Source organism: Myxine glutinosa, chromosome 5, assembly GCF_964187855.1.
Source record: "Myxine glutinosa chromosome 5, kmMyxGlut1.1, whole genome shotgun sequence".
NCBI lineage: Eukaryota > Metazoa > Chordata > Myxini > Myxiniformes > Myxinidae > Myxine > Myxine glutinosa.
In genome coordinates this window covers 72,727,483-72,755,011 of record NC_136265.1, presented here as the reverse complement: position 1 = coordinate 72,755,011, position 27,529 = coordinate 72,727,483, and the positions used below count along the sequence as shown (strand labels likewise).

The 27,529-nt window shown below is 45.4% G+C and overlaps 1 protein-coding gene across 4 annotated transcripts in view; it reads left to right on the top strand.

The window, feature by feature from the left end:
• Nucleotides 1-23,284, top strand: part of LOC137427454 (disintegrin and metalloproteinase domain-containing protein 17) — a 62,982-nt gene extending 39,698 nt beyond the window's left edge. For all 4 annotated transcript variants that reach the window (XM_078778185.1, XM_078778186.1, XM_078778184.1 and 1 more), the window contains 15 exons: nt 2,117-2,321; nt 5,552-5,670; nt 6,512-6,601; nt 8,590-8,700; nt 10,251-10,395; nt 10,521-10,609; nt 10,725-10,868; nt 12,912-13,111; nt 15,411-15,514; nt 15,712-15,843; nt 18,567-18,697; nt 21,435-21,513; nt 21,776-21,864; nt 22,014-22,070; nt 22,569-23,284. In XM_078778185.1, coding sequence (XP_078634311.1) covers nt 2,117-2,321; nt 5,552-5,670; nt 6,512-6,601; nt 8,590-8,700; nt 10,251-10,395; nt 10,521-10,609; nt 10,725-10,868; nt 12,912-13,111; nt 15,411-15,514; nt 15,712-15,843; nt 18,567-18,697; nt 21,435-21,513; nt 21,776-21,864; nt 22,014-22,070; nt 22,569-22,883 — 2,010 coding nt within the window. In that variant the 3' untranslated portion in view covers nt 22,884-23,284. The remainder of the gene's footprint in view (nt 1-2,116; nt 2,322-5,551; nt 5,671-6,511; nt 6,602-8,589; nt 8,701-10,250; nt 10,396-10,520; nt 10,610-10,724; nt 10,869-12,911; nt 13,112-15,410; nt 15,515-15,711; nt 15,844-18,566; nt 18,698-21,434; nt 21,514-21,775; nt 21,865-22,013; nt 22,071-22,568) is intronic.
• Nucleotides 23,285-27,529: the final 4,245 nt, after the last annotated feature.

Sequence of the window (27,529 nt, the reverse complement as noted above, 5' to 3'; positions counted from 1 at the left end):
TTTCTCCTCCTCCCTTTCCTCCCCATACATTTCCCCGAGGTCCTGGGTCGATTCCACCCTGTTTATCTCTCCCACCGACATCCGATCGCCTTGATTGTCCATGGCGCGATCTCAAAATTCGGGTTTTATAAAACAAAATAAATTTCGGCAGCTTGTAATTTTGAGCGCGTTAAGCGCGCTTCGGGTCCGATCTCACTCCTCGACACCAATTGTTACAGACGCGGTTTAGATGTTATGATGGGCCGAGCGGATGGTCCAACCGCGACCGTTACAGGATCCCCAATTGGCCCGATTCCACCCGACGTTGACCAGATCGCACCACAGATATTCAATCGGGAAACCTCTAAAGCGACCGAAAGAGAAGGAAAAAGAGAAGAAGACAGAGTACGGAGGAAGAACAGATTTATTATACACACACAAGCAATGGATGGAAGAAGCAATCACACAGCGAATCGTTAACTTACACTATTCAATTTACTTAACCCCAGGACAACGAGTAGGACAGACGACGTTCACACTTACACGGGGGATATTGCAGGCAGGTAGGGCTTGAGGTGGATTGCTGGAGAGGGAGGCAGGGTCGGAGGCAGCAGCTCTCAATTCCTCGCGTTTTTGGCGGGAAAACCCTCCGTCGCGTATCCGCTGCCGATGCTGTAGACGTCACGCGCTGGCTCGGGCACACCTGCTCCTCTCCTTCTGGTGGAGCCGTCTCCCTCCTTTCAGCGCGTCTCTCCAAAGCTGGTTTCCTCTCCGAGTACCTCTCCTCTTTCGCTTGGAGCGTCTCGCATCTCACCGCTCACCGCTCCTCTCGTATGTCACCTCTTCGCTCATCTCCCAGGTCATCTGGTGAAGCAGTCCCTTACAGTCGCTTTTATCACTCGGGGCGGAATCAAGCCGCCGGCTGCGAGGGCACGCCTACCGGGTCGCTCACCGCGGTGCTGATTGGCCAAGTGGGGTTGGCTCACTCCTCCCCTCTATGACGAGGTGGAGACACGCCTTTCTTCTCCGAGATTAGCACATGGGCAATGGCGGCTTGCGGGATTGAACACCACTCGCACCGCTTTTGAAAGGAACTTTGGGAGAGCGGAGATGATTGGGGAAATTGAAAGGGCCTACGCTTATTTCGTTTGGTACAATGCAGAGTCTAGTGGGAAACACATATTTAGCCTACATAGAATAAGGAAATACACTATTTAAAAAGATATATCGTGGCCTGCGTGTAAGTTTCATGGAATTAACTAGGAGGACGGCTGCGACCATTATTTACATTACCAGGGTGTTACACATAACAAAACCATACTTTTCACATTCGTTACACTTCCTCCAAAATTGTTACACTTCTCAAAAACCGTTACACTTCTCAAATTCGTTACACTTCTCAAAACCGTTACAATATATATATATATATATATATATATATATATATATATATATATATATACATATATATATATATATATATATATATATATATAGATATATATATATAGATATATATATATAGATATATATATGTGCACAGTAGCGTATAGGATGAAAGGAATGGAATTAAACTTTGCACAATCGCATAACTCGTTCATCACCATCATTCACTGCATGGGACATCATTGTATTTTAATACGAGCAGTGCTGTCCCTGTCAACGCAGCTTAGATGGAGGCCATGCATTCCCGATGCTATCGATTTACACATGCTAGATTCTAGCTTTTCCACAAGGCTCGAACGTGTTTTAAAAAAAAAAGCATTTTTTGAAAACTTATCCGAGTTCCGAGCCAAGGCAGAAACAACCTGGAAAATATTTTCCAAAATTACCGAGCCGGATCGGAACCGAGTTTTTGCTGCGGAGTCCCAGCACCACTCCCACATGGAGTCCCAAAAAAAGAGACCATATTCATGACCAGTGTTGTTTCCTGGTGTGTCCTGGTGTGCCAATTCCTGGTGTGTCCCTTTCTAATCTGGCGATTATAACTAGTAGTGGCCTGTTGTCTGCATATATATATATATAAAAGAGCAACATACCTCTGTGTTACCATGATAACAGAGATTTTATATTCCTTTGGGATTTTACACGACACATTTGCAGCCGTCAGCTTGTTGTCCGTTGTTGTCTTTTTCAGCCGCTATGGCGACTACGGAACGTCGCGGATTGGCCGTCGAATGTTCAGTCGCAGCATCCAGAAGGAGACGTCATAGTGTACAAAAGGTCCGATGTAGTTTCAAGAGGAAATGATCGCCTTCGCTTCTGTGGCAACGTGGAGCCCGTCTCCACGATGACCAACGTTTTTCCAGTTACAGTATTTGATGAAAAGCGAGAGGACGAAGGTAATACATTGTTGTTGAACAACGATCTCGGATTTGGTTTCTCCATAAAAATGCACACAACACTTATTTGGACAACACGAGTTCCACCACTCTCGGCTTTTCGGATCTCACTGGAATAAACTCAAATTTACCTGCTTTGCTAGCCCCAAATTTGCTCCTGCCCCACGCCCTCTTGATGGAGAGAGGGGCGGAACTTGCAACGAACGTTTCATGTGGTTTAATGATATTTTTGGTGGACGGAAAAGATCCTATGGTGATATTCATGGAGAGTAGGCGAGCTATTGCGAACACCCTGACTGAATATCAAATTCTTGCCATACTCAGTCGAGTATCCTTTATCGAAATGACGACCCATCCAGGATTATAACCTTAGCCAGGTAACTGCTTTGGTAGAACCAATGCCCTGCATAGAAGTTGTCCTCCTCTGCTTCCCTTTATATGGGTTGAGGTCCGATGGTACCAAGCTCTTGCCCTACCTGTTTCACAGGCTGGGTGATTCATCAATGTGTGAGCCACGTTAAATTAGATTAGATATCGATAGATTTCATCAGATATCGATAGTATTAATCACTGGTTGGGGGTGAGGGGTGGTGGAGGGGTGGAGTGGAGGACCGGAGGACCGTGAGTCTGGCCTCATGGGTGGGGGAAGGTTCATGTAATGTTTGCTGGCTGCTTTGAAAATCTGTCTTTTCCTTCCTTCTAGAGCAGACTTCTTTTATTTTCTGAAAACTTTAATTGGAATTACTTTACTACCTCCACCACCGAAGGTTTCCATATCTATCTGTTTGTCTGTGGATGGGATATCCCAAAATGTTATGGACGGATTCAGATGAAACTTGGTGGATAGGTTGAATTTGTGACGAGAACGAACTGATCCGATTTTTGTTAAGATTCTAACCTGCATCCGTATACAATAATTTTTTTAATTTCCAAAGTGATTCTTCCATCTTTACCATTGAGAGATGGGGCTGACAGCACGATATCTCAAAAAATTGTGAATTAATTCGGTTGAAATTTGGTGGATGAGTTGGTTAGGTGACACTAACAAGCCGGTTAGATTTAGATTCAGGTCCAGATCTAGATCTGGTCTATTAGTTCTATGAACAAGCCCGTTAGATTTTGATTCAGGTCCGGATCTAGATCCGGTCTATTCGTTCTATGAACAAGCCCGTTAGATTTTGATTCAGGTCCGGATCTAGATCTGGTCTGTTAGTTCTATGAACAAGCCCATTAGATTTTGATTCAGGTCTGGATCTAGATTTTTTTTTTTTTTTTTTTTTTTTTTGTATACAAGATCGAGGCTCGTGAAAGAGCTAAAATTCATCACACAAAAATTCAAACCGACACACAAAACACAAAATAAGGGAAGCGGTAGACAAGATGGGGGAGAGGGGGGGAAGGACGGACACAAGCACAACATTTGAGAGCAAGGACATCGAGAGAACTGTGGGAGGGAGAGGGCTTGGGTGGAGGTGGGAGAGGTATAAAACATATGGACACTGCAAGGACTTCCAGGAAAGAAGTTGGAATTTGGTCTATTAGTTAGACGAACAAGCTGGTTAGATTTCAATTCAGGTCCGGATCTAGATCCGGTCTATTAGTTAGACGGACAAGCTGGTTAGATTTCGATTCAGGTCCAGATCTAGATCCGGTCTATTAGTTCGACGAACAAGCCAGTTAGATTTCAATTCAGGTCCGGATCTAGATCTGGTCTATTAGTTCTATGAACAAGCCAGTTAGATTTCAATTCAGGTCCGGATCTGGAGCCAGTCTATTAGTTAGAGTTAGACAAACAAGTCGGTTAGATTTTGATTCAGGTCCGGATCTAGATCCCGTCTATTAGTTAGATGAACAAGCCGGTTAGATTTCGATTCAGGTCTGGATCTAGAGCCAGTCTATTAGTTAGACAAAAAGGGGTTAGATTTTGATTCAGGTCCGGATCGGATATAGATCCGGTCTATTAGTTTTGATGAACAAGCCAGTTAGATTTCATTTCAGGTCCGGATCTGGAGCCAGTCTATTAGTTAGACGAACGAGTCGGTTAGATTTTGATTCAGGTCCGGATCTGGAGCCAGTCTATTAGTTAGACAAACAAGCCGGTTAGATTTTGGTTCAGGTCTGGATCTATATCTAGTCTATTAGTTAGACGAACAAGCCGGTTAGATTTCGATTCAGGTCCGGATCTAGATCCGGTCTATTAGTTCGACGAACAATCCAGTTAGATTTCGATTCAGGTCCGGATCTAGATGTGGTCTATTAGTTAGACGAACGAGTCGGTTAGAATTTGATTCAGGTCCGGATCTAGATCCGGTTTATTAGTGGGATACAAAAAACATACTTTTGGAGGTATGCGCTCCACCGCGTGCCGTTCTTATTGAATGTAGTTTTTGGTTATTCTCGGTACCTTTTGTTAAATCAATCAGCTTCGTGACAGGAAACGAAAGAATGGAGGCTACGACAGGATATTGCACGACCAACTGTTGTGTTAAAAGTGACTGTCTTTTATCTTTGTCTAAATTTTTGTTTCTTATCTCCTTTCTCACAGCTTTGCACATTATCACCAAACTTCGTAGGTTAACAACGTATTACAAGTCTGCTTACTCCATCGAAATTTACTTGCAACATGCCTCTTTATTCCATTCGGCCCGGCTATTATGAAAGTCGACTTTTCTTGAAGTTTTTGTCATGCTGGATGACATCACAACATTCCATTATGGAATGCTTCTGGTGCCAATTCATCAGGTCTACGGCCCTCTTGGACTATCAGGTCTCACCATTCATCCCCTACGGGTGCGTCGGCAAGGTGGGCAGCAATTCTGACGTCATTCCATCATGGGGTTTTTGTCCTATGGCCTTTCAAATCCCATCCCATCACTCGTCCTTGATGGGTATTTCCATTGGTTTTCTAAATTGGTCTTTTCACCAATGCAGAGTATCGGATCACATCCCCCTGCATTATTTAATTATTTTTTAAAAGCATTGTTTAATTTTTAATAAGCATTACTTGCTTCGCCCATCCAATTGAATGGATTATTCACTGCATTGCAAGATGTTCACTTCGTTGGTCAAATTAATAAAAGAGCGTTACAACACGAGACCAATGTACCGCGAGTCTCAACTGAAGGGCTCGTTTTGCCTAGATTGACCTGCATAGTCGATTTTGGATGAATATTTGGCAAGAGCGAAGCTGTAACAAACAATAAAAACCATAGCAACCACTGTATTGCCAGATAAGAAGCGGAGAAAGCGCTCTACTGCAAGGAACACTTGCCGCCTGCTCCTTGTAGCGGACTTCCGTTTCTTCCAGAAGATGGGCAATTCCAAGCAAGCCACTACCATTAACTACCTCGTGAGTACAGAGACTTGTTTTCTTTCCTTCCTTTGATCTTTGTTTCCTCCTCCTCTTTTACTCGAGTCATTTGTATCTCCGAACTGCTCCAACATCTGTTTCTCTTGTTCCCTCACCTGCTGTGTCATCCCACGCTGTCCTAGTCATGCTCCCTCTAGTTTGAGCAAAGAGCTTGTGTTCTTCAACAGTGTTAAATTTCAGTTGCCGAAGGTAGGCGTAGGTTACGTTTTCACCACTGTCTGTTTGTCTGTCTGTTTGTTTGTCTGTGAACAGGATATCTCAAAAAGGTGTGGATGGATTCAGACGAAACCTGTTGGACAGGTTGGGTATATGACAATTTCGAAATGATTAGATTTTGGTTCAGGTCCGGATCCAGATGCGGCCTAACAGTGGGATAGAAAACAAACTGTTGGGTGAATTGAAGTCGATTAATGGGAATGGAAAGGTTCACAAATATAGATCGGGAGCTGACATGAAACTGTAATGTCAACCTGAAGCTCTGTATGGAGGGAGGAGGGATTGAACAGCCTCGGAATAGTAATTGCACTCAAACAAGAAAAGACTAACAAAAAGTTTGTCAATGTCTATCTCTCCCTGGCTATTCTTTCTTCCGTCTCAACAGGTCCGTTCCCCATCATGGTAGCGGTGTTGCTGTCGGTGTCGATAATTGCTTTTGTCACTGCCCATTGTCTGTGTTAAACCCATCCTCACCCTCTGAAATACCTGTACCTGCATAAATACCTCTTCCCAACCACCGAATGTTTTTTGCCTACTCGATTCGCATCTTTACAACTCTGCCTCCCGATTGAAAGGAACTTTGTGTTTATTCCCGGTTGAGTAGATTGGGCTGATTGACCGTGTGGATATCATATACAAGGAATCGAATTGGAACAACAAACTCGACAAGGGCTATGGCTTACAGATAGATGAGGTAAAGCAACACAGCAAGCATTACATACTCCACTGTGATGTTTTGTTTTTTCAATGAGTGTGTTGATGTTACTCGCCTGGTTATGTGAAATACTTGTTTATAAATAGTTTGTTTAAAATGAAAATGGCAATACTACTCCTACTATTACTCCGACTATTACTACTACTATTACTATTGCTACTATTACTACTGCAACCACTATTACTACTACTATTACTATTACTACTATTACTACTACAACCACTATTACTACTACTACTACTATTACTATTACTACTATTACTATTACAACCACTATTACTACTATGACTATTACTATTACTACTATTACTACTACAACCACTATTACTACTACAACTACTATTACTATTACTATTACTACTACTATTACTACTATTACTACTATTACTATTACAACCACTATTACTACTACTACTACTATTACTATGACTACTATTACTACTACAACGACTATTACTGTTACTATTACTACTCTTACTATTACTATTACTACTATTACTACTACTACTATTACTATTACTATTATTATTACTACTATTACTATTACAACCACTATTACTATTACTATTACTACTACTACTATTACTATTACTACTACAACCACTATTACTACTCTTACACTTACTATTACTACTATTACTATTACTACTACTCCTACTATTGCTACTACTATTGCTACTACTAATACTACTACTATTACTACTACAACCACTATAACTACAACTACTACTACTATTACTCCTACTAATACAACTACGATTACTACTACTATTACTACTACAACCACTATTATTAGTACTACTACTACGATTACTGCTACTGCTACTACGACTAGCCTGGTGTTGGCTTAGCGGTTAGGGTGCCGGCTTGGGATCCTAGGATCCTGGGTTCGAATCCCGGTCGATCGCTGAATTAACGCCAGGGAGGTTGACTCGGCCTGTCATCCTTCCGAGGTCGGCTAATTGAGTACCAGTTCACTGGTGATTCCCTGTGTGTTGCAAGAGGCGACTAACAGGGTTGGCGGCAGGAAGGGCACCCGGCCATAAAACATTGCTTCAAAAAAGGGACCACGGTGCCCAAAAAAGGCCAACCCCCGCTCTGCGGGGAAAAATGGACTCTAAAGGTGGTTCCTACTGCTACGACGACTATTACTACTATTGCGACTGCTACTACTGTCCAGATTTTTCCCAACTTCTCGGTATGACTATCCTTAACTACGGAAACAAAATTTGTCGCATACTTGCTTCTTACTTGGTGGTGTAATGGTTGGGGCTTCCTGTCTGAGGTTACAATCTCGGCTGGGTCGTACCGCCGACTTTAAAAACGGTACGTGCTGCTTCCTTGCTTGATGCTCTGCATTTAAAAAGAATGGAGCGTGGACAAACAGCCATATGGTGGTAACCATTGCGCAAGGACAATAGACTCAATGGCCTATTCCTGCGTCGAAGTTCCTCATGAGTGATTGTTCCCCTTCTTTCTCACAGGTGCAAATCTTTCTGGCACACCGTCTGACATCCGCCTTTGATCGATTAGTGAGATGTGTATTATAAATCCTTTTGGGTTTTGCTGGACCACCATTCCGTGGATGCCAAATCGCATTTTGATTTCCGAGCCTCTCGCACCAAAACTCCATTTGGAGTGCAGATAACTCGATAACTCCCGCTCTAGCACGGAAAATGGCCTTAAAATGCATGTTGTTGTTGTTGTTGTTGTCGCACCAAAACAATAACTCGAACCGTGACGTTTCCTTATGTCTCGTCTGTCTCCCATATTGGCCTACTGGGAAATGTTAATTTTTGCCCTACCCATATTGGCCTAAATTTCTGCCCATATTGGCCTAATGGTATTCAAATGAATGACTAAACGGTGTGCAATAGTGCTCTGGCCTTGTGCCACGCAACAGTAGTTCGTTTGCCACAACATTACTACTACTACTGTGATCCCGAATCATTTGGCGTGTTTTTTAGATCCTCGTGCATAATGCACCGACAACCGTGGAGCAAGGAAAGCTCCATTACAACATGAATGGCACAGAGATGCCCAACAAGCAAGTCTGGGACGTGAAACGTCTGCTGGAGGTATGTCCGTCAGTCTGTGCTGGGGATGGTCCGGACACACCACTTTACGCTGCGATGTCTGAGGTTACAATCGGCGGATCGGCGACCTGTCATGGTTGACCTCTTTGGTTTTTTTTTTGTACACCGCACCTTTCCTATGCCATCTCCAGGCGCTGCAAAACGTCATTGCCGGGCACTGAAGGGGGCTCGGCAATGACGCACTCTGAAAGGGAGTACTCAGTTTTCACTCTGGTTGTTTGGTTGTTTGTTTGTTTGTTTGTTTTCTTGCTTTCTTGTTTGTTTGTTTGTCCGGTCGATATCTCAGCCATCATTTGAGCTAGGAAGCTGAAATTTCGGCACAATAGTGAGCAAGTACTTTGTCAAAACAGTATTTTTTGTTTTTTGATTAATCAATTAATTGATGAGTTATTTAATTATTATCCATTAATTATTTATACATTTGCTTTCTCTTCTGGCCATTATCTTAGGCACCTTTAAGTTAGGAAGCTGATATTTGGACATGCCAATGACCAAGTGATTTGGCTGCAAAGGCTATTTTTGATTTACTGATTAATCAATTAATCGATTAATTATTTAATTATTCGATTAATGACTAAATTTTTTTTTCTTTTTAAGTTACAGATTCTGATGAATGGTGGTGGTTTATGTGTTCTATGAGCGAATTGATTAATTATTTAATATTTTATGATTATTATTTATTTCTCATCATTATTAATTATTTATGTATTTTATTTCTCTTCTGGCCATTATCTCAGGCACCTTTTGAGCTAGGAAGCTGATATTTGGACATGACAATGACCAAGTGATCTGGCTGTAAAGGATATTTTTGATTTATTGATTAATTATTTAATTATTTGATGAATGACTTAATTAATTAATTTTTTCCCAAGTTACAGATTCGGATGAAATGGTGGTGGTTTATGTATTCTATTAGCCAACTGATTAACTATTTAATTTTTTTATGATTATTTATTTATTTTCTTTCTCATCTGGGCAATATCTCAGGCACCTTTTGAGCTAGGAAGCTAATATTTGGACATGACAGTGACCATGTGATGTGGCCATAAAGGATATTTTTGATTTATTGATTAATCATTTAATCGATTAATTATTTATTGATTAATCAATTAATTATTTAATTTTTTATTAATGACTTATTCAATTAAATTTCTAAAAGATACATCTTTGGATGAAGCACTAGTGGTTTAGTTATGCTATTAGCCAATTGATTAAGAGAATATTTGATGACAATCTTTTATTGATTTTAATTATGCAATTAATCAATTATTGTACACCTCTCCCTCCCAATGCACTCTCTATGACATTGCCCTGGCAATGCCGCGCTGTAGGATATTTAATTATTTGGCATGGGGCGGTGTATGTTGAATGTATCTTTACTTGTTTTGGTTTTTTTTGGCCACGTTTCGATTGATCCGCGAGGAATCTCTGAGATTGGCCTCCGTTTTTTATGTTATTGCCTTCCCAACAAAACTTGTGATGATGAACTGCTGTCTTCTTTCTTTCTGTCTCTCTTTTCCTGGACCAAACAGCAATTCAGCCAGGACATCGCTGATAATGTCAGCCGCGTTTGTCTTGCGCATCTTTTCACGTATCAGGATTTTGATCAGGGAACACTTGGCTTGGCATACGTCGGATCCTACAAGGAGAAGAATGTTGGAGGAATTTGCTGTCCAGGTGCCTTGTAGTCGAATGCCCTTGTGACGTGGAATGTGCACAGCCCCATTAGCTTCCATAGAGGAGCACACTGAAAATTGCAGCAATAGATTTGCACCAAAATGAATTCTTTCTTTTTCTACCAGGGTTCAGAAACAAAACATTGAAAAAGGTCATTTTCCTCAAGACTGGGCTTACGAGTACAAAAAATTACGGAAAGACTATTCTTACAAAGGTGAGATCAGGTGCAGATAGGCCGCTTTACCAGTGTTTTCTCCCACAGGTTCCTTCTTTTGACCTCTTTTGAAGGACGTTCTCTCTTAATTATTATTCCTGCATGATGTGCCCAGGAAGCGGACCTCGTGACCACGCATGAATTTGGTCATAACTTTGGTGCAGAGCATGACAACGAGAATTGTGCTCCATCAGATGAGGATGGTGGGAAGTATGTCATGTACCCGTTTGCCGTCAGTGGGGATCATCCCAACAACAAGGTGAAATACCCATCCATATTTGGTCTTAGTTTGCATTAACTAGCATTTTGTGGGGCGAAGTACAAGGTAATCTCTTCGGGCGTTAGATACTAACCGCACAGTCGTATCATCGTTGGTACGCCCTTTGAGGCAAGGCGTCGGATCGGTGACCTGTCATGGTTGACCTCTTTGTTTTGTTTTTTGGTTTTTTTTCTGCATTTTGCACATAATTTTCCATCTGTCGTTTAGTTGTTGATTTCCGTCCTGTATTGAATATTTACCTGGTGTTGGGCTAGCGGCTAGGGTGCCGGCTTAGGATCCAAGGATCCTGGGTTCGAATCCTGGTCGATTGCTGAATTAACGCCAGGGGGGTTGACTCAGCCTGTCATCCTTCCGAGGTCGGCTAATTGAGTACCAGTTCACTGGTAATTCCCTGTTTGTCGTTAAAGGCGGCAAAAAGGGTTGGCGTCAGGAAGGGCATCCGGCCGTAAAACATTGCTTCAAAAAGCGGACCGAAAAACAACAACAACCACGGTTCCCGAAAAAGGCCAACCCCCGCTTTGCGGGGAAAAATGGCCTCTAAAGGTGGTTTTTTTTTGGTTTTTTTTTAATTGAATATTTACCTTCGCCACCAAAGGTGGTTATGTTTTCGCCCCTGTCTGTCTATTTGTCTGTGAACAAGATATATGAAAAAGTTGTTGACGGATTCGGACGAAATTTGGCAGGGATGTAGCGTATGTGACACGGACGAAATGATGATTTTGGTGAAGATCTGCATTCGGATCCGGTTACTATAATTTTTTAAGTGATTCTTCATCATTGGGAGATAGGGCCAAAACTATACACAGCAGGATATTTCAAAATGTTGTGGACGGATTCGGACGAAACTCGGTGCAGAGGTTGTGTATGTGACGAGGAAGGATTGATTCAATTTTGGTGAAGATCCGGATCCGGCTAGTATAATTTTAAAAGTGAATCTTCACCATTGGGAGATGGGGCCAAAAACGATACATAGAAGGATATCTCAAAAAGTTGTGGACGGATTCGGACGAAACTTGGTGGACAGGTTGGGTGTGTGACGAGAAAGAATTGATTATATTTTGGTGAAGTGAAGATCTAAATATGAATTCGGATACCAGAATTATTTAATTTTAAAGTGATTCTTCACCATTGAGAGATCGGGCGAAAAGCGATATCTCATGATATTTTAAAAAAGTTATGAACGAATTATGACTAAACTTGGTGGATGAGTTGGTTTGGTGATAAGAACAAGCCGATTTAGATTTTTGGTTCAGGTCCGAATCCAGATCCGGCCTATCATTGGGATACAAAACGTAAACTGTTCAGCCTGGCGGAGGGATACTCTCCACCGAGTGCCATTCTAGTTCCCTCCTGTATTGTTTCGATGGCCTATTGTTTTGGTTGGTTTACTCCCCCATGGCATCCAATTATTGCCAGATGGACATTGTACTGATCGCATTGATGACTGACGGAGCACACTCTGCTGCACTTCCTTGGGAGTTAATTTTTATCGTTTAATATAGTTTATGTCGAGCCTGGTGTTGGCTTAGCGGTTAGGGTGCTGGCTTGGGATCCTAGGATCCTGGGTTCGAATCCCGGTCGTTCGCCGACTTAACGCCAGGGGGGTTGACTCGGCCTGTCATCCTTCCGAGGTCGGCAAATTGAGTACCAGCTTGCTGGGATGAATGATCCCGGTGTGTACCCCGGTTTAGAATAGGTACCCTGCGCATCGTAAGAGGCGACTAAGGGTTGGCGTCAGGAAGGGCATCCGGCCATAAAAACATTGCCTCAAACAGGGAACCATGATTGTCATGGGGCCCGCAAGGCTAACCCCAGCTCTAGCGGGGAAAATGGCCTTAAAACGATCATTCATTCATATTCATATAATATAGTTTATGTAGGCCTTTTCGAATCACGTGATCGTTAGCAAATCCCTGAGCCTTATTCTCCCCACTCCCCCTCCCCCACAACCGCCTGTCGTTTCAGCGATCCCTCTTGCACGGATCGGCAATTGATGTACTACCTGTGCCCATTCTATTGCAGTTGTTCTCTCCATGCTCAAAACGGGCAATCTCTGCTACATTGCTTGCCAAAGCCCCCGCCTGCTTCGAGGCACGCAAGCCCCAACTTTGTGGCAATTGGCGCGTCGAGACTGGTGAGGAGTGCGACTCCGGGATGGCATTTGGTGAGGGTGATGCGTGCTGCACCAAAGACTGCAATTTGAGGCCCACCAGTCAGTGCAGGTAGCGTACACAGACGAGGACATTGATTGGTGAGGTTTTTATTGTTTTCAAGCATGGCGGTTATTATTTATTCTTATTTATTTATTTTACAGGTCTTATTAATTAATTTATTTTACAGTGTCTAAGGCTTGTAATGGAGCTGCCACACACACCTCTCACACGGATAGACGTACAGACGGGCACCCCGGTCACCCCCTGTCAAGGCTAGAGTGCCCCAAAGCAGTGTGCTGGGCCTAGTCCTACTCTTAATATTCATCAATAATCTCTCTGACTCTCTGGAAAATCCTTGATTTTTTTTTTTCATCCATTGTTCGTAACAAAAGAAACGAGAACAGCACTCGGTCAAGCGCATACCTCCTCCAGGCTGAACAGTTTACGTTTTGTAACCCACTGATAGGCCGATGATTATAATCTGTTTGACTGTTGTTTCGTCTGTACATGACTTTGTATCACTTGTTATGACTTTATCACGTACTCGACTAATTCCCAAAGTTTTGTCCGAATCTGTAAATTTTTGAGATAACGTGCCGTATATTGTATCTCTCAATAGTGAAGAATCACTTAAGAAAATTCCAGTATCCAGGTCCGGATCTTCAACAAAATCGAGTCAATTTCTCCTTTTCACACACCCAACCTGGTTACCTGCGTCTGGTAGTCTGTTGTAGGCCATTGACTGAAGATTTAATGCTGACTGAAGAGCATTTAAATGCTGGCTTGGACCTTGTCCTTGAAGATTTGTTCGTCGCCGAAAGCATGATGTTTTCAGGTTGTCCGTCCGGCTGTCCGTCCGTCCGTGATAGGTTTTCGTTACCACGATAACTTGAGAATGGCTGAAGGGATCTTAGTCCAATCTGGTGCAGGTATGTATAATGAGCTAAAGATGAACTGATTAGATGTTGGGGTCACGAGGTCAAAAATCAGAGGTCATGTTAGGTAAAGATCCTGTTACTGCAATAACCTGTGAACCAGTGATGGGATTCTGACCAAATTTGGTACACTTATGTAGAATGATGTAAAGATGAAGTGTTTAGATTTTGGGGTCAAGAGGTCAAAGGTCAAATCTGTAATAGGTCTATAACTTGAGAACGGCTGAAGTGATCTAATTCAAACTTGGTACAGGTATGTATAATGATGTAAAGATGAACTGGTTATATTTGGGGGTCAAAGGCCAAAGATCAGAGGTCATGTCAGTTAAAAATGCGATGACTTGTGAACAGCTGAAGGGAGTTCAATTAAAACTTGGTAACTGGTATGTATAATGATGTAAAAATGAACTGATTAAATTTTGGAGTCAAAGGTCAGAGGTCATGTCAGGTAAATGTGATAACTTGAGAACAGCTGAACGGATTTTAATCAAACTTGGTACAAATATTTTAATGATGTCATAATGTGGGTGGAGGATTATCGGTCGACGTCGTGATGCCGGAGAGTGTTGTTCTCGTTCATTTTGGGGCTCCTTAAATTGCACCTTGCACTCGTGGATGAAACAGCACTTAAATCTCAGGCCGTCGTTGGCAATACCCATAGATGTAGAAGCAAGTAACCACGATTTGTTGTAATCAGTACAGAAAGACAATAAAGGTACAAAAACACCTCCAAGACTGAGACTGAATTCCATGCGGCCACGCGAGCAGGAATAAAGACTGCAGCTTCTCCAATATGGAAGATCTCAACCTGACTATGAGAAAGAGTTCTGCATCAAATCAAAAAGCTGAAGAGGTGTTCCGCCGACATGACAAACAAATCTCCCGATGAACAGAAAGAGATGTTAAAAGTAAGCTGGTGCATGGAGTGGAGGGAGGCCATTGTCTACTACATTTTTGGTTACAACCAGCGATTAAGGATTTTCCAAGTGGGGTCTCGGCTGCTTGTCTGGGCTCCCGATGGCACTCTTGGTAGTTGTGCCCAAAACCCCACGTGTCTCGAATTGTCGGTTGGTCGCCTGCCTCTGTCTGTTTTCACCTCTTGTTGGTCCCCTTTCTGCCATCCATTACTCTTTTAATGATGGAGCTAATTACCTGCATAAACCTAATCCTGCCCTTGAACATCTTCAAAAGGGCAACTTGTCCCCGGTACTTACAGGTAATCCCTTTTGCCCTTCGCTCTTTCTGTTTGTCTCGACATCCCTTGTCCACGTATTTCTATGAATCCTTTGTTGGCTTACTTACTGCAGATCATTTTTGTGTACCTCTTTTATGAGCCTCTATATAAAAGAATCACCTGATTTGGGTGGGTGTTGGTTTGATGCAATGAAAGTTCCAACGACTTCTGTTCCTAATTCGTTGACTTACCCTCTCAGTGACAAGAACTCTCAGTGTTGTAACAACTGCTTGTTTGAGCCTCAAGGAAAGCTTTGCCAACAAGCCATTCCAGCAATCTGCAGGGCCCCGGCGTACTGCGATGGTATGTTACTCCACACGTGGTGCAGATCGTTCAAGCTCTTCTTCCAAATGCTCTTCCTCCATTTCCCACACATTTCCCAATTTCTACCACTCTAATTTCTTCCATTTTGTCATTCCAAGTTTGTTCGTATCCTCAGAATTTGCATCGCTCCCCCCACCCCTTCTCCTTTCTTCAATCGCGTTTGTTTGACGTAACAGGGAAAAGTGAGCGCTGCCCTGAATCTACTCCCGTTGTTAACGACACCAAGTGCATGGATTATGGCCGATGCCAGGGTGGTCAATGCCAGCCTTTCTGTGAGACTGTTCATCTGGAATCCTGTGCCTGCAGTGGTGAGGTCACCCATAATTATCATCTGAGCTGCTCCTCCTTTGGCAACCTTGGATCCTATACACCCCTCCCCACTATTGGCCAAATTGAGGGCCCTACGCCCCTTCGTTGCCTCCAAAATGGTATTGGAGGATTAAACACAAACCATCCAAAATTATGATTTGTTCTTTCATGAAGCATACTTGCTTTGGTGTTTTCATGTCTTGTTTTTTCATTCAGACATTCAAATTAAAAGGCAAGTTTTGGGGAATTGGTTTCTACTTTAATGCTTCTGTCTGCCACCTGGCAGTGTGACGTTCCCCCTGCAGAATAAAATGAACATCCCTGTTTGTAAACAAACCTTGTATTAACAATCTGTGAAGCAAAAACGATCAAATGGACGATATATATATATAGATACACTACATGACCAAAAGTATGCGGACACCCCTTCTAATTAGTGGATTCGGCTGTTTCAGCCACACCCATTGCTGACAGGTATATATAATCAAGCATGCAGTCATGACACACTCCATAGACAAACATTGGCAGTAGAATGGGCCATAATGAAGAGCTCAGTTACTTTCAACGTGGCAACGTCATAGGATGCCACATTTCAAACAAGTCAGTTCGTCAAATTTCTGCCCTATTAGAGCTTCCCCGGTCAACTATAAGTGCTGTTATTGTGAAGTGGAAATGTCTCGGAGCAACACAAGCTCAGCCGCGAAGTGGTAGGCCACACAAGCTCACAGAACGGGACCGCCAATTGCTGAAGCGCGTAGCATCTAAAAATTCTGTCCTCGGTTGTAACACTCACTACCGAGTTCCAAACTGCCTCTGGAAGCAAAGTCAGCACAACAACTGTTCGTCAGGAGCTTCATGAAATGGGTTTCCCTGGCTGAGCAGCTGCACGCAAGCCTAAGATCACCATGCGCATTGCCAGGCGTCGGCTGGAGTGGTGTCAAGGTTGCCACCATTGGACTCTGGAGTGATTAATCACACTTCACCACCTGGCAGTCTGACGGACAGGTCTGGGTTTGGCGGATACCAGGAGAACGCTACCTGCCCGAATGCATAGTGCTAACTGTAAAGATTGGTGGAGGAGGAATAATGGTCTGGGGTTGTTTTTCATGGTTCGTGCTAGGCCCCTTAGTTCCAGTGAAGGGAAATCTTAACGCTACAGTATACAATGACATTCTAAATGATTGTGTGCTTCCACCTTTGTGGCAACAGTTTGGGGAAGGCTCTTTCCTGTTTCAGCATGGCAATGCCCCCGTGCACTAAGCAAGGTCCATAGAGAAATGGTTTGTTGAGATCGGTGTGGAAGAACTTGACTGGCCTGCACAGAGCCCTGACCGCAACCCCATCGAACACCTTTTGGATGAATTGGAACGCCGACTGCGAGCCAGGCCTAATCGCCCAACATCAGTGCCAACCTGACTAATGCTCTTGTGGCTGAATCTAAGCAAATCTCCGCAGCAATGTTCCATCATCCAGTGGGAAGCCTTCCCAGAAGAGTGGTGGCTGTTATAGCAGAAACCGGGGGGGATCAACTTCATACAAATTCCCATTATTTTGGAATGAGATGTGTGATGTTCAGGTGTCCACATATATTTGGTCATGTAGTGTACATACAGTGCATTCAGAAAGTATTCAGACCCCTTCACTTTTTCACATTTTGTTGTTGCAGCCTTACGCTGAAATCGTTTAAATTCATTTTTGCCCTCATCAATCTGCACTCAATACCCCATAATGATAAAGAGAAAACAGGATTTTAGAAAGTTTTGCAAATTTATTCAAAAGAAAAAACTGAAATATCACATTGACATAAGTATTCAGACCCTTTGCTATGACACTTGAAATTTAGCTCAGGTACCTCCCATTTCTATTGATCATCTTTGAGATGTTTCTACACCTTGATTGGAGTCCACCTGTGGTAAATTCAATTGATTGGACATGATTTGGAAAGGCACACACCTGTCTATATAAGGTCTCTCAGCTGACGATGCATATCGGAGCAAAAACCAAGCCATGAGGTCGAAGGAACTGCCTGCAGAGCTCAGAGACAGGATTGTGTCGAGGCACAGATCTGGGGAAGCCTACAAAAAAATTTCTGCTGCATTGAAAGTTCCCAAGAACACAGTGGCCTCCATTATTCTTAAATGGAAGAAGTTTGGAACAACCAGGACCCTTCCTCGAGCTGGCCGTCCGGCCAAACTGAGCAATCGGGGGAGAAGGGCCTTGGTAAGAGAGGTGACCAAGAACCCGATGGTCACTGGCTGAGCTCCAGAGATCCTGTGTGGAGATGGGAGAAACTTCCAGAAGGACAACCATCACTGCAACACTCCACCGATCTGGGCTTTATGGCAGAGTGGCCAGACGGAAGCCAAACAGTTCAATCTTGGTTTCATCAGACCACAGAATCTTGTTTCTCACAGTCGGAGAGTCCTTTAGATGCTTTTTTGCAAACTCCAAGCGGGCTTTCATGTGTCGTTCACTGAGGAGAGGCTTCCGTATGGCCACTCTGCCATAAATTATGCAGATTAACTGACTAGATTTTTGCATCAAAGGTCAGAGGTCATGACAGGTAAAAATGTGATACTTGAGAACAGCTGAGGGGATTTAATCAAACTTTGTACAAGTATGTATAATGATGTTATAATGTGGGCGGACACATATCGGCCGATGTCGCGACGTCGAAGAATGCCGTTCTAGTTAACGTGATGGCATAACATGTTCGCTGCAGATCTTGGAAACTCCTGTAAGGTGTGCTGCCGTGAAACCAACGGAACGTGCTCACCTTACATCCGTGCTGACGGTGATGCCATGTTCCTTCCAAATGGAAAACCGTGCATCGTTGGCTTCTGCGATGGGAAGGTACTGTGACGTCAACATTTACAGACGCAGTCGAGCATCCTGGAGCATGTGGTCATATTGCTGTGACATTGAGCCTTTGGTATCTCTATCGATTTGTGCATATACACTGTTGTACCAAAAGTGATGGGCCATACGATTTTGTTGATGATGTCTGGTAAGCCTTCTCATATACTGATTTTATAGCTAGTCGGGCCTTGCTGAGCACGAATCACAGCCTGGGCATTTGCTGCCCATTTTTAATTGGTCCGTGGTGCAATTCTTCGGTTCTTTTGTTTTTTGTGCTCATTGTTGTTGAGCCTGTAATTGATGTTCCAACACATCCCACATACTCTGCCATCAACCATAAATAATGCGTTTAAGGTCCTCAATAACAACAACAGGCATTTTAAGGCCATTTTCCCTCCTAGAGCAGGGGTTAGCCTTGCGGTCCCCGTGACAATCTTCTCCATTTTGCCCTATTTTCTGCATCTCTCCTTGTTTAACCCCCTTTGCCCGCATTTCTTTTTCCACCATCTTGAGCAAAGTCTTCCTCGGTCTTCCCCGTCCTCTACTTCCTTCTACATTCATTTCCATCACTCTTCTCAACCAGTCACGTTCATCCTTCCTCAACACATGACCAAACCATCTCAACCTGTTCCTCTTCACAGCATCCATCACAGGCTCTATTCCCATCATCTTTCGCAATTCATCAGTTGTCTTCCTCTCTCTCAACGATACTCCACACATCCACCGAACCATTCGCATTTCCACCCTTTCCAGCCTTCGTTGCTGCTCTACGTTAATTCCCCATGTCTCGCTCCCATAATTCATAACACTTCTCTCACATGCAGCATACACGTTTCCCTTCAGGGAGAGGTCCTCGCCGTTCCATAAAACCGCCTCCACATTCTGTGGCCCCAATACGATTGTTGTTTGCACCACGCCACACGAGATTACATACATTGCCCACACTGATGAAACACTCGCATGCAACTGCTCTTCCCTGGTATTGCAAGGAATGCAGAGCTGAACAAACTACTGGTTCTTACCTGAAATTCCAATGACTACTTGAACTCTTTCCTCGCATCACAATGCTTTGAATATCTGTTGCATCTAACCAATCGGTCACAAGGATCTCTACTCTCTCATGGTGATCTATAGCCGATTAGATGAGTAGTCGTGGTTGAAGTTGCCTGTATCCCTCCATTTCTTGATGATTGGTCTCTGCAGTTGATTTGGGAGTGGCCAAAATGTTTGTGCAGGCCCACCCTTACAGCCGATTATCATTCCTCATTGACATGCCATGTACTCCTTCCCCTGCTACATTGTGCTCCAACAACGAAGTGGTGTGACTGTAATCTGATTATTTATACCTTATCTATATAAATAAAACACAGTTTGTGTGTGTGTTACCTATAGACTCCTAAACGGAGAGGCTCACACACTTGATATTTGGCACAGACATGGCCATTGAGCCTGGGAAGGACATGGCCTACCTAAAAATATTTGACGAGATCCATATTTTTTATTCATATTTACCTCAGCGCATTTCAGCGAGGAACATTATACACTGAATCTCAGCCTGTGCCAGAGCAGCTCGCTGATTCGCTCAGAGCGATCACGTGATGTTCCATCCTCGCCGCCAGACCATTGAACTGAAAATATATAGAATGACCATTGCAATTCACACCACACAGGTGGAGATGTAGTTACCGGGCGCCATCTTGGTTGGCACTCGATGCTGGGTGATGGCGATTTTCCGTCATGCATTTGCACGTAATTCAGAGCGAGAAGCGATTGCGTTTTTTATTCATATTTAACTAAGCGCATTTCAGTGAGGAACATTATACGCGATTGTTGTACTGCTCTCCTACCATGAGAACTGCAACGTCATTGTTGACTGGCTCTCCCCTTCCTCCTCCCCCTCCTCCTCCCCCTCTCCCCTTCCTTCTCCCCCTCTCCCTCCCCTTCCCCTCCCCCTCTCCCTCTCCCCTCCCCCTCTCCCTCCCCTCCCCTCCCCCTCCCCTCCCCCTCCCCCTTCCCCCTCCCCCCATCCATCCCCACCTCCCCTTTCCCCCCTACCCCTTTTCCCCCTTCCCCCCCTTCCTCCCCTTCCCCCCTTCCTCTTCCCCCTCCTCCCCCTCCCCTCTCCTTCCCCGTCCCCCTCCTCCTCCCCTTCCCCCTCCTCTTCCCTTCCCTCCTCCCCCTCCCCTTCCCCCTCTCCCCCTCCCCTCCCCTTCCCCCTCTCCCCCTCCCCTTCCCCCTCTCCCCCTCCCCTCCCCTTCCCCCTCTCCCCCTTCCCTCCCCTCCCTTCCCCCTCCTCCTCCCCTTCCCCCTCCCCTTCCCCCTCCTCTTCCCTTCCCTCCTCCCCCTCCCCTTCCCCCTCTCCCCCTCCCCTCCCCTTCCCCCTCTCCCCCTCACCTTCCCCCTCTCCCCCTCCCCTCCCCTTCCCCCTCTCCCCCTTCCCTCCCCTCCCTTCCCCCTCCTCCTCCCCTGCCCCCCGTTCCCCTCCCCTCCCCTTCCCCCTCTACCCCATTCCCCTCCCCTCCCCCACCCGGCAACGCTGGGTACTTCTGCTAGTCTATCGATATTATAGTTGTGCCGGTTCAACATGCGCTTGGGAAATTCTCAGTTCGGAGTGGGGTGCTGGGAGGGTGTCCCATGACCTTTGGCAGGATAATGCACATTCCCTGCCAATTTGATGCTTGTGCTGTTGCCGTCACCTCCAGCGCTGTGTAAAGAATTGCATTTCTTCCAGGGTACTTGCGACAAAACGGTGCAGGATTTGGTGGAGAGATTCTGGGAGTTCATTGAGAAACTCGATATCAACACGTTCGGTGAGTCATCCGTGCCTTAACCTTTGCGTAATCCTCGCAGCATGGATTTGCTCATTCCGTGTCTCCCGAGTTTCATCGTCGGTGTAATCCGCTTGGAAAACCCACTGTCGTAGCTTCTTTCGTCGGACATATCCCGTGCATGTATGCTCCGCAGCCGAGCTATTCCTTCCGGAAATTTCCACGGATGTTGTCTGGTGCAGTCATTTTTTTTTTTGTGCCAAACCAAAATTTTTCTGATTCAATTTTTATTTACTCCTTCCAGGCAAGTTCCTGTCTGACAACATTGTTGGTTCTGTTCTCGTTTTCTCCCTCGTCGTTTGGGTACCACTCAGTGTTTTGGTGCATTTTGTGGTGAGAAGGTGTTTGGGTTTCGCATGGGGTTTCTCTTTTAAAATGTCAACGCGACTTCATTTTGTTAACCCTTCTCGGAGTGGGTCGGTGGTATTTGTCAAACTTGTTCGGTTGAGATTGTTGATGAACTTCTTTTTTTTTACTTGCAGGACAAGAAATTGGACAAACGACATGATGAAAACAAGGCAAAAGCATTCGCTTTACCCGTACGTAACCAGCTTTTCTTCAAAAACTGATTTGCTTTCATTGTGCGATTGCTTTTAGTGGGCGTTAAATAGATGTCAGCCCAATTTTATACAAAATCCACCTGCCAGTTGTGCTCTGTTCATTTTAGGTAGTGTCCTGTGGAGATCTCTCTCTTATTAGTCCACTACCTGGAGGGGACTATATGTTTACGCTCTGTCCGTCTGTCTGTCCCGCCTGTGGTTTTCTGCACATTTTTTCCATACCCTTTAACATATTCAACTGAAACTTGGTACATGGCTTTATTATGATAAGTTGCAGAACAAGGTCGAGTTTCAGTGCATTTCATCGATTTTTAAAATGTGTTTTAAAGCTAAGAAACATTCATGGCACCGGTAGGGGACATGTATTGCAAAGCAATTCTCGCTCTTGTTTTACTTGTTCAATTTTGTATCTGTGCCATTCAACATCCTCTCCTTTTACATCCCTTCCCTCATATATGATCCTGGCTCCTTCTACAGGCCGAGATGAACAGTGTTGATTCTGCTCCGTTCCACATAGTTCACCGCAATCCCATAATGCATCAGGGCACGAACTTGTCATTTCCAGCACATTCGCCGTCGTTTGTGCCGCCACGCTCCACAGCCGTTGCTCCTGGCCAACTGACCGGAAATCGACCGCACCCTCATATCGAAGGATGGCCACAGATTGGAGCAATGCAGACTATTCCAGAGGACTGCTGCCCAGAGGGAGAGAGGGATCGACCATTGGATAGAAGTACAGTTGAAGATTGGACGAACGACGTGGACCGGGCTGGTCCTGAGACACATTGCTAATGATTGTCAACGTTCCGGCGACCGTATGACATCGTTTTTTTGTTTTGTTTATCGTGTTTATACAACCTTTTTGGAGGGATGGGGGAGCCTGGGAATTGTCTCCTCTTTCTCAGAATGCAGCTCTAGGAGCTCCACACCTTCATATACAAACTCTGCTTTCAAAACCTGTGTTACTGTTACTCAAATGCTACCCACGTGGTACGCAATCCTACCATGATGCGGGATACGGTATTCCTAAAGACAGCTTGTTGAGCTACAACAGGTGAGAGATTTTTATAAAGTAAAATAATTGGAGAATGAACAGAGTGTGTGCACCTTTTTAAATCAAGAATTTGCATTTTCCTATTGTATGTTTGATTTCACACTCGCAGTATTTTTCAATAAACCATTTTGATGTATAATTTGCGTGGGTTTGCTATGTTATGACAAAGTTGCTCATTTCTTGCGCATGATCGTCTCTGTGCCCATTTGCTCATCCATACGCCTCTGTTCAGTTGTTTCACCAACACCGCACTGGTAAGTTGTTACCCTTCACATCAGGTTGTTACCCTTCCCATCCCCATCAGGTTGCTCTTGCACGAGACATTATTTAATATGTCCACACACAACACAATCTTCTATGTCTCCAACACCCTCCAAATCTATTTTGTTTTCTGCTTAAAGAAGTTAGATGTAGGGTTTTAAGAAATATACTTTTAAGAAATGTGTGAATATCAAGGGAGGCGCAAAGCATCCCTCCCTTTATATATGGGATCGTTTCTCTGTATGCAGCTTTAACATGAATGTGAAGGAACTGCGCTCCAACGCGAGTCGAAAGAATTGACGCGACCAAAGACGGAATTCGTCCGAGTTGCTTTATTGAAACAAAACAGCTCAGGTATTCTGACAAGCCCGTTTTTCGGGCAACAATATATATACACATTTATGTCGGGAAGTTTGCCCGGCAAAAGCTATACCGGGCATGCCCGGGTATCAAGGGCGAGCCTTGGAAAGGCGGGTCTGGACCTGCCCGGGCGTGTTTGGCTGCGGCCTGGCAAGTCGAGGCTGGGCGTGCCCGGGCGCTCTGGGCGAGCACTGGAAAGGCGATAGCGGGCATGCCCGGACGCTCTGGGCGAGCCCTGGAAACGCGATAGCGGGCATGCCCGGACGCTCTGGGCGAGCCCTAGAAAGGCGATAGCGGGCATGCCCGGACGCTCTGGGCGAGCCCTGGAAAGGCGATAGCGGGCATGCCCGGACGCTCTGGGCGAGCCCTGGAAAGGCGAGAGCGGGCATGCCCGGGAAAGACGAGACCGGGCATGCCCGGGAGGTTCGGGCGTGCCCGGGAACAGTGAGTCCGGGCATGCCCGGGAGAGGCGCGTCTGGCCGTGTTCTGGCCGGTGCAAGGCGATTATGTACATCCAGCGGTAACCGCTACAAATGAATGAATGAATGAATGATCGTTTTAAGGCCATTTTCCCCTCTAGAGCGGGGGTTAGCCTTGCGGGCCCCATGACAATCATGGTTTCCTGTTTGAGGCAATGTTTTTATGGCCGTATGCCCTTGCTGACGCCAACCCTTGGTCACGCTCTTACAATGCGCAGGGATACGGTGTACCTATTCTAAACCGGGGTATACACCGGGATCATTCATCCCAGCAAGCTGGTACTCAATTTGCCAACCTCGGAAGGATGACAGGCTGAGTCAACCCCCCTGGCGTTAATTCTGCGATCGACCGGGATTCGAACCCAGGATCCTAGGATCCCAAGCCGGCACCCTAACCGCTAAGCCAACACCAGGATCGTTGGGATCGTTTCTCTGTATGCAGCTTTAACATGGGGACTGAAAATACATTTCTCGACTTCTACTGGATGAAATCTGCTGCAAATTTCAGAAGTAAATGCTTTGTACGTCGAGGTAATATGTTCGAAATTTCAGCAACGTCCGTTTCCGCATTCTTGAGTTTTATTAAGAAAACGCTCGAATTCACGTTGGTGTCTTGTCAGTCCGTCCACCCAAAATGTGTTGGTGCTCATATATCTCAAGGGCTATACAGCGAAACTAGCTGAAACCTGGAATATACATCAGCCAACACGTCTAATTAATGGCTTTCAAAACAAATTCCACCTAAGTGCCATAGTTTTTGCTTTAAAATTAAATATTTATAAATATGACTATATATATTGTTGCGGATATGGGATTTGGCCTCCATATCCGCTTGTAAATATTCCCCTATTTCCCCAATACTCCCCAACTATCCCCAATCCCCCATTCCCTAGTCCCATTGTCTGTAAACAACACTCTGTAGAACCGACCTTCCCCTTTTTCCCCCATTAAATGTCGTGCCCAGGTCCACCGCATCTCACGTAGACAACTTTCGGACATCTTGCTAGTTATTCTTAGTCTATGTCAGTTAAGGACTCGTTTCCATTAATTCTGACTCTTCGTTGCACCAGAATGTGATTGTATGGCACCAGTAGTGAGTTTAGGACCTCCCCATACCTCCTCCCATCTTCCCCATGAAACCACAACAACAACAACAACAACTACAACAACAGCGCGCGGGGAGTGTGCGTCCTCACTCCGGCTCGGTTAGCCGCCATTGCCCATGTGCGCCGACGGGGTTACCACGAAGGGGCTGCCTGTCGGCCCCTCGTCAAGGGCGGAGCCCGGTAACCCCCCGCACCCAATAAGAAGCAACGGGCCGATTCCATCTGGGGCGGAGCTAACGAGCCGAGGGCGTGTCACTCCCCGCCGGATACGCAGCGACTTACCGGACGTGACGTCAGATGCGCCTCAGCCACGATTCCCATACATTCCTTCCACTTGTTCATCTTCTCCTTCAGTCCATCCCCACCCTACCCTTTCCCCTTCTCCCCTCCCCCCTCCTCATGCAACACGAAGGAGAACCAGACGCCACCTCCGAGCGCTGAGAGACCTCCCGCATTTCTGGACCGGACCGGGTCGATTCTGCCCCTGAGCCAAGGTGCACCTTGAGCCTCGACTACCTGCCCTTCCTTGCCATCAATCCCCGTGTGAGTCAGTTTTGTCCTGTTTATCTGTGGTCTGTCGGGGCTACTATAAGACCGTGGTTAAGTGCCTACCTTCCTATGCTGTCTCTCTTGTCCTTGTAATCTAACGTTCCGAAATATTATAACCTCCTCCGGAGGTCTTGAGAACTGTACCCCTGGTGTCGTGTCATTTTAACCCAGCCGTTGTGTCCTTTCCTCAATTGATTTAGCGTAGCGCGACTCGGCCAATGTTCGAGTATAATCGGGTAAACTGTGCAGACGCGGTCATACCAAACCGCTCGGTAAACCAACATCCACAACCGCGTCTGTAACAATATTGTTGCGGATCTCTCGAAGCCCGTCGACGTACAAAGGGGGGGGTTTAAACCCCTTTTCCCCCTCGGGTCTTCGAGGCCAAGTCGCCACTCCCGTAGCGAGCGCGGGAAAGGGTATCAGGTCGACTCCACACGTACCTTTGGTACCCACGCTGCCACGAAAACGGGGACTGGACCTCGCACCAGCCACGCTAATCGAATACGCCGAGCGGTTTGCATATCACGTGACTCGTGCCGTTACTTTTATTGAACCCGATTCGAGCGGTTCTATTTGTGCGATGCTAGGCCAATAGTTGGAAGGGACGGGAACGGTCAGATAGAAGAAAGAACACAGGTTTATTTATAATGTACAATGATCCGGATAAAAGGGAAGGGACACAGAGCAGAGGCTTAAGCAGTCGTAACTTATTCGCCAGACACGGGCCCACTCACTCACGCGGGGAATAGGAGGAAGAACAGTTCGCGCGCCAAACGCGCCTTGACGCCGTTCACTCCCGGACAGCTCGCCGGGCGTGGCCCTCTGATGTTCACGGCACGTGTGCTGGGAGCGCAGGCAAGGAGATCGCGTGTCTGTGGCCCGGAATGGATCGTCTTCACACAGCGCGATTAATACGGGTAACAGCACAGGGAGAGTTCGTGTACAGCGACTATAACAAGCGAGGCACTTTACTCGTGCTGCGACAGTGTCTCTTTCTCACTGCTCAATCACCATGAACCAACAACGAACCTTGGGTGCCTCTCTCTCGTTCTGACTGATGCGGGGAGCTCGGGGCTGGGTTTTATATAGCCCCTCCCCAGCCTTACCCAAATGTTCCAAGCCCCTCCTCCCACTGCCGTTGTGAGCCACTCCCCTTAAGCTCCTCCCTTCGGCCTTGCCAGACTTGTTCCAGGCCGAGCACGTGGCATTCCAGCCCAAAGAACACCTAACTCACTGGCCTGCTCAACACAAACCAATACAGCAAAGGAGACTACGCTTACATTTACGAAGAAATAACTGAACGAAAGCGAGGCTACATGTTGTGGTGTGACTACCTACGAGGGGGGGTCATTCTTTATTCACAAAACCGCAACAATATATATGTATATATTTTTGCGGATCTCAACGTCGGCCCCTTTTCCCCTTACCAAGGGGGATTAGTCCCCTTGTCTGCGACTGACCGACATGAGGCCTGAAGCTGCCCAGCTCCCTCCAGAGAGGCAGGTGAGCAACCTCGTTCGAGACCGCGGACAAGATGTTATTTGCCGAGCGGATTAGCAGCCGCGGCTCGAACCATTAACAATATTACACCCGATCCTGAAACGTTGGCCAAATCGTGCCACAGGT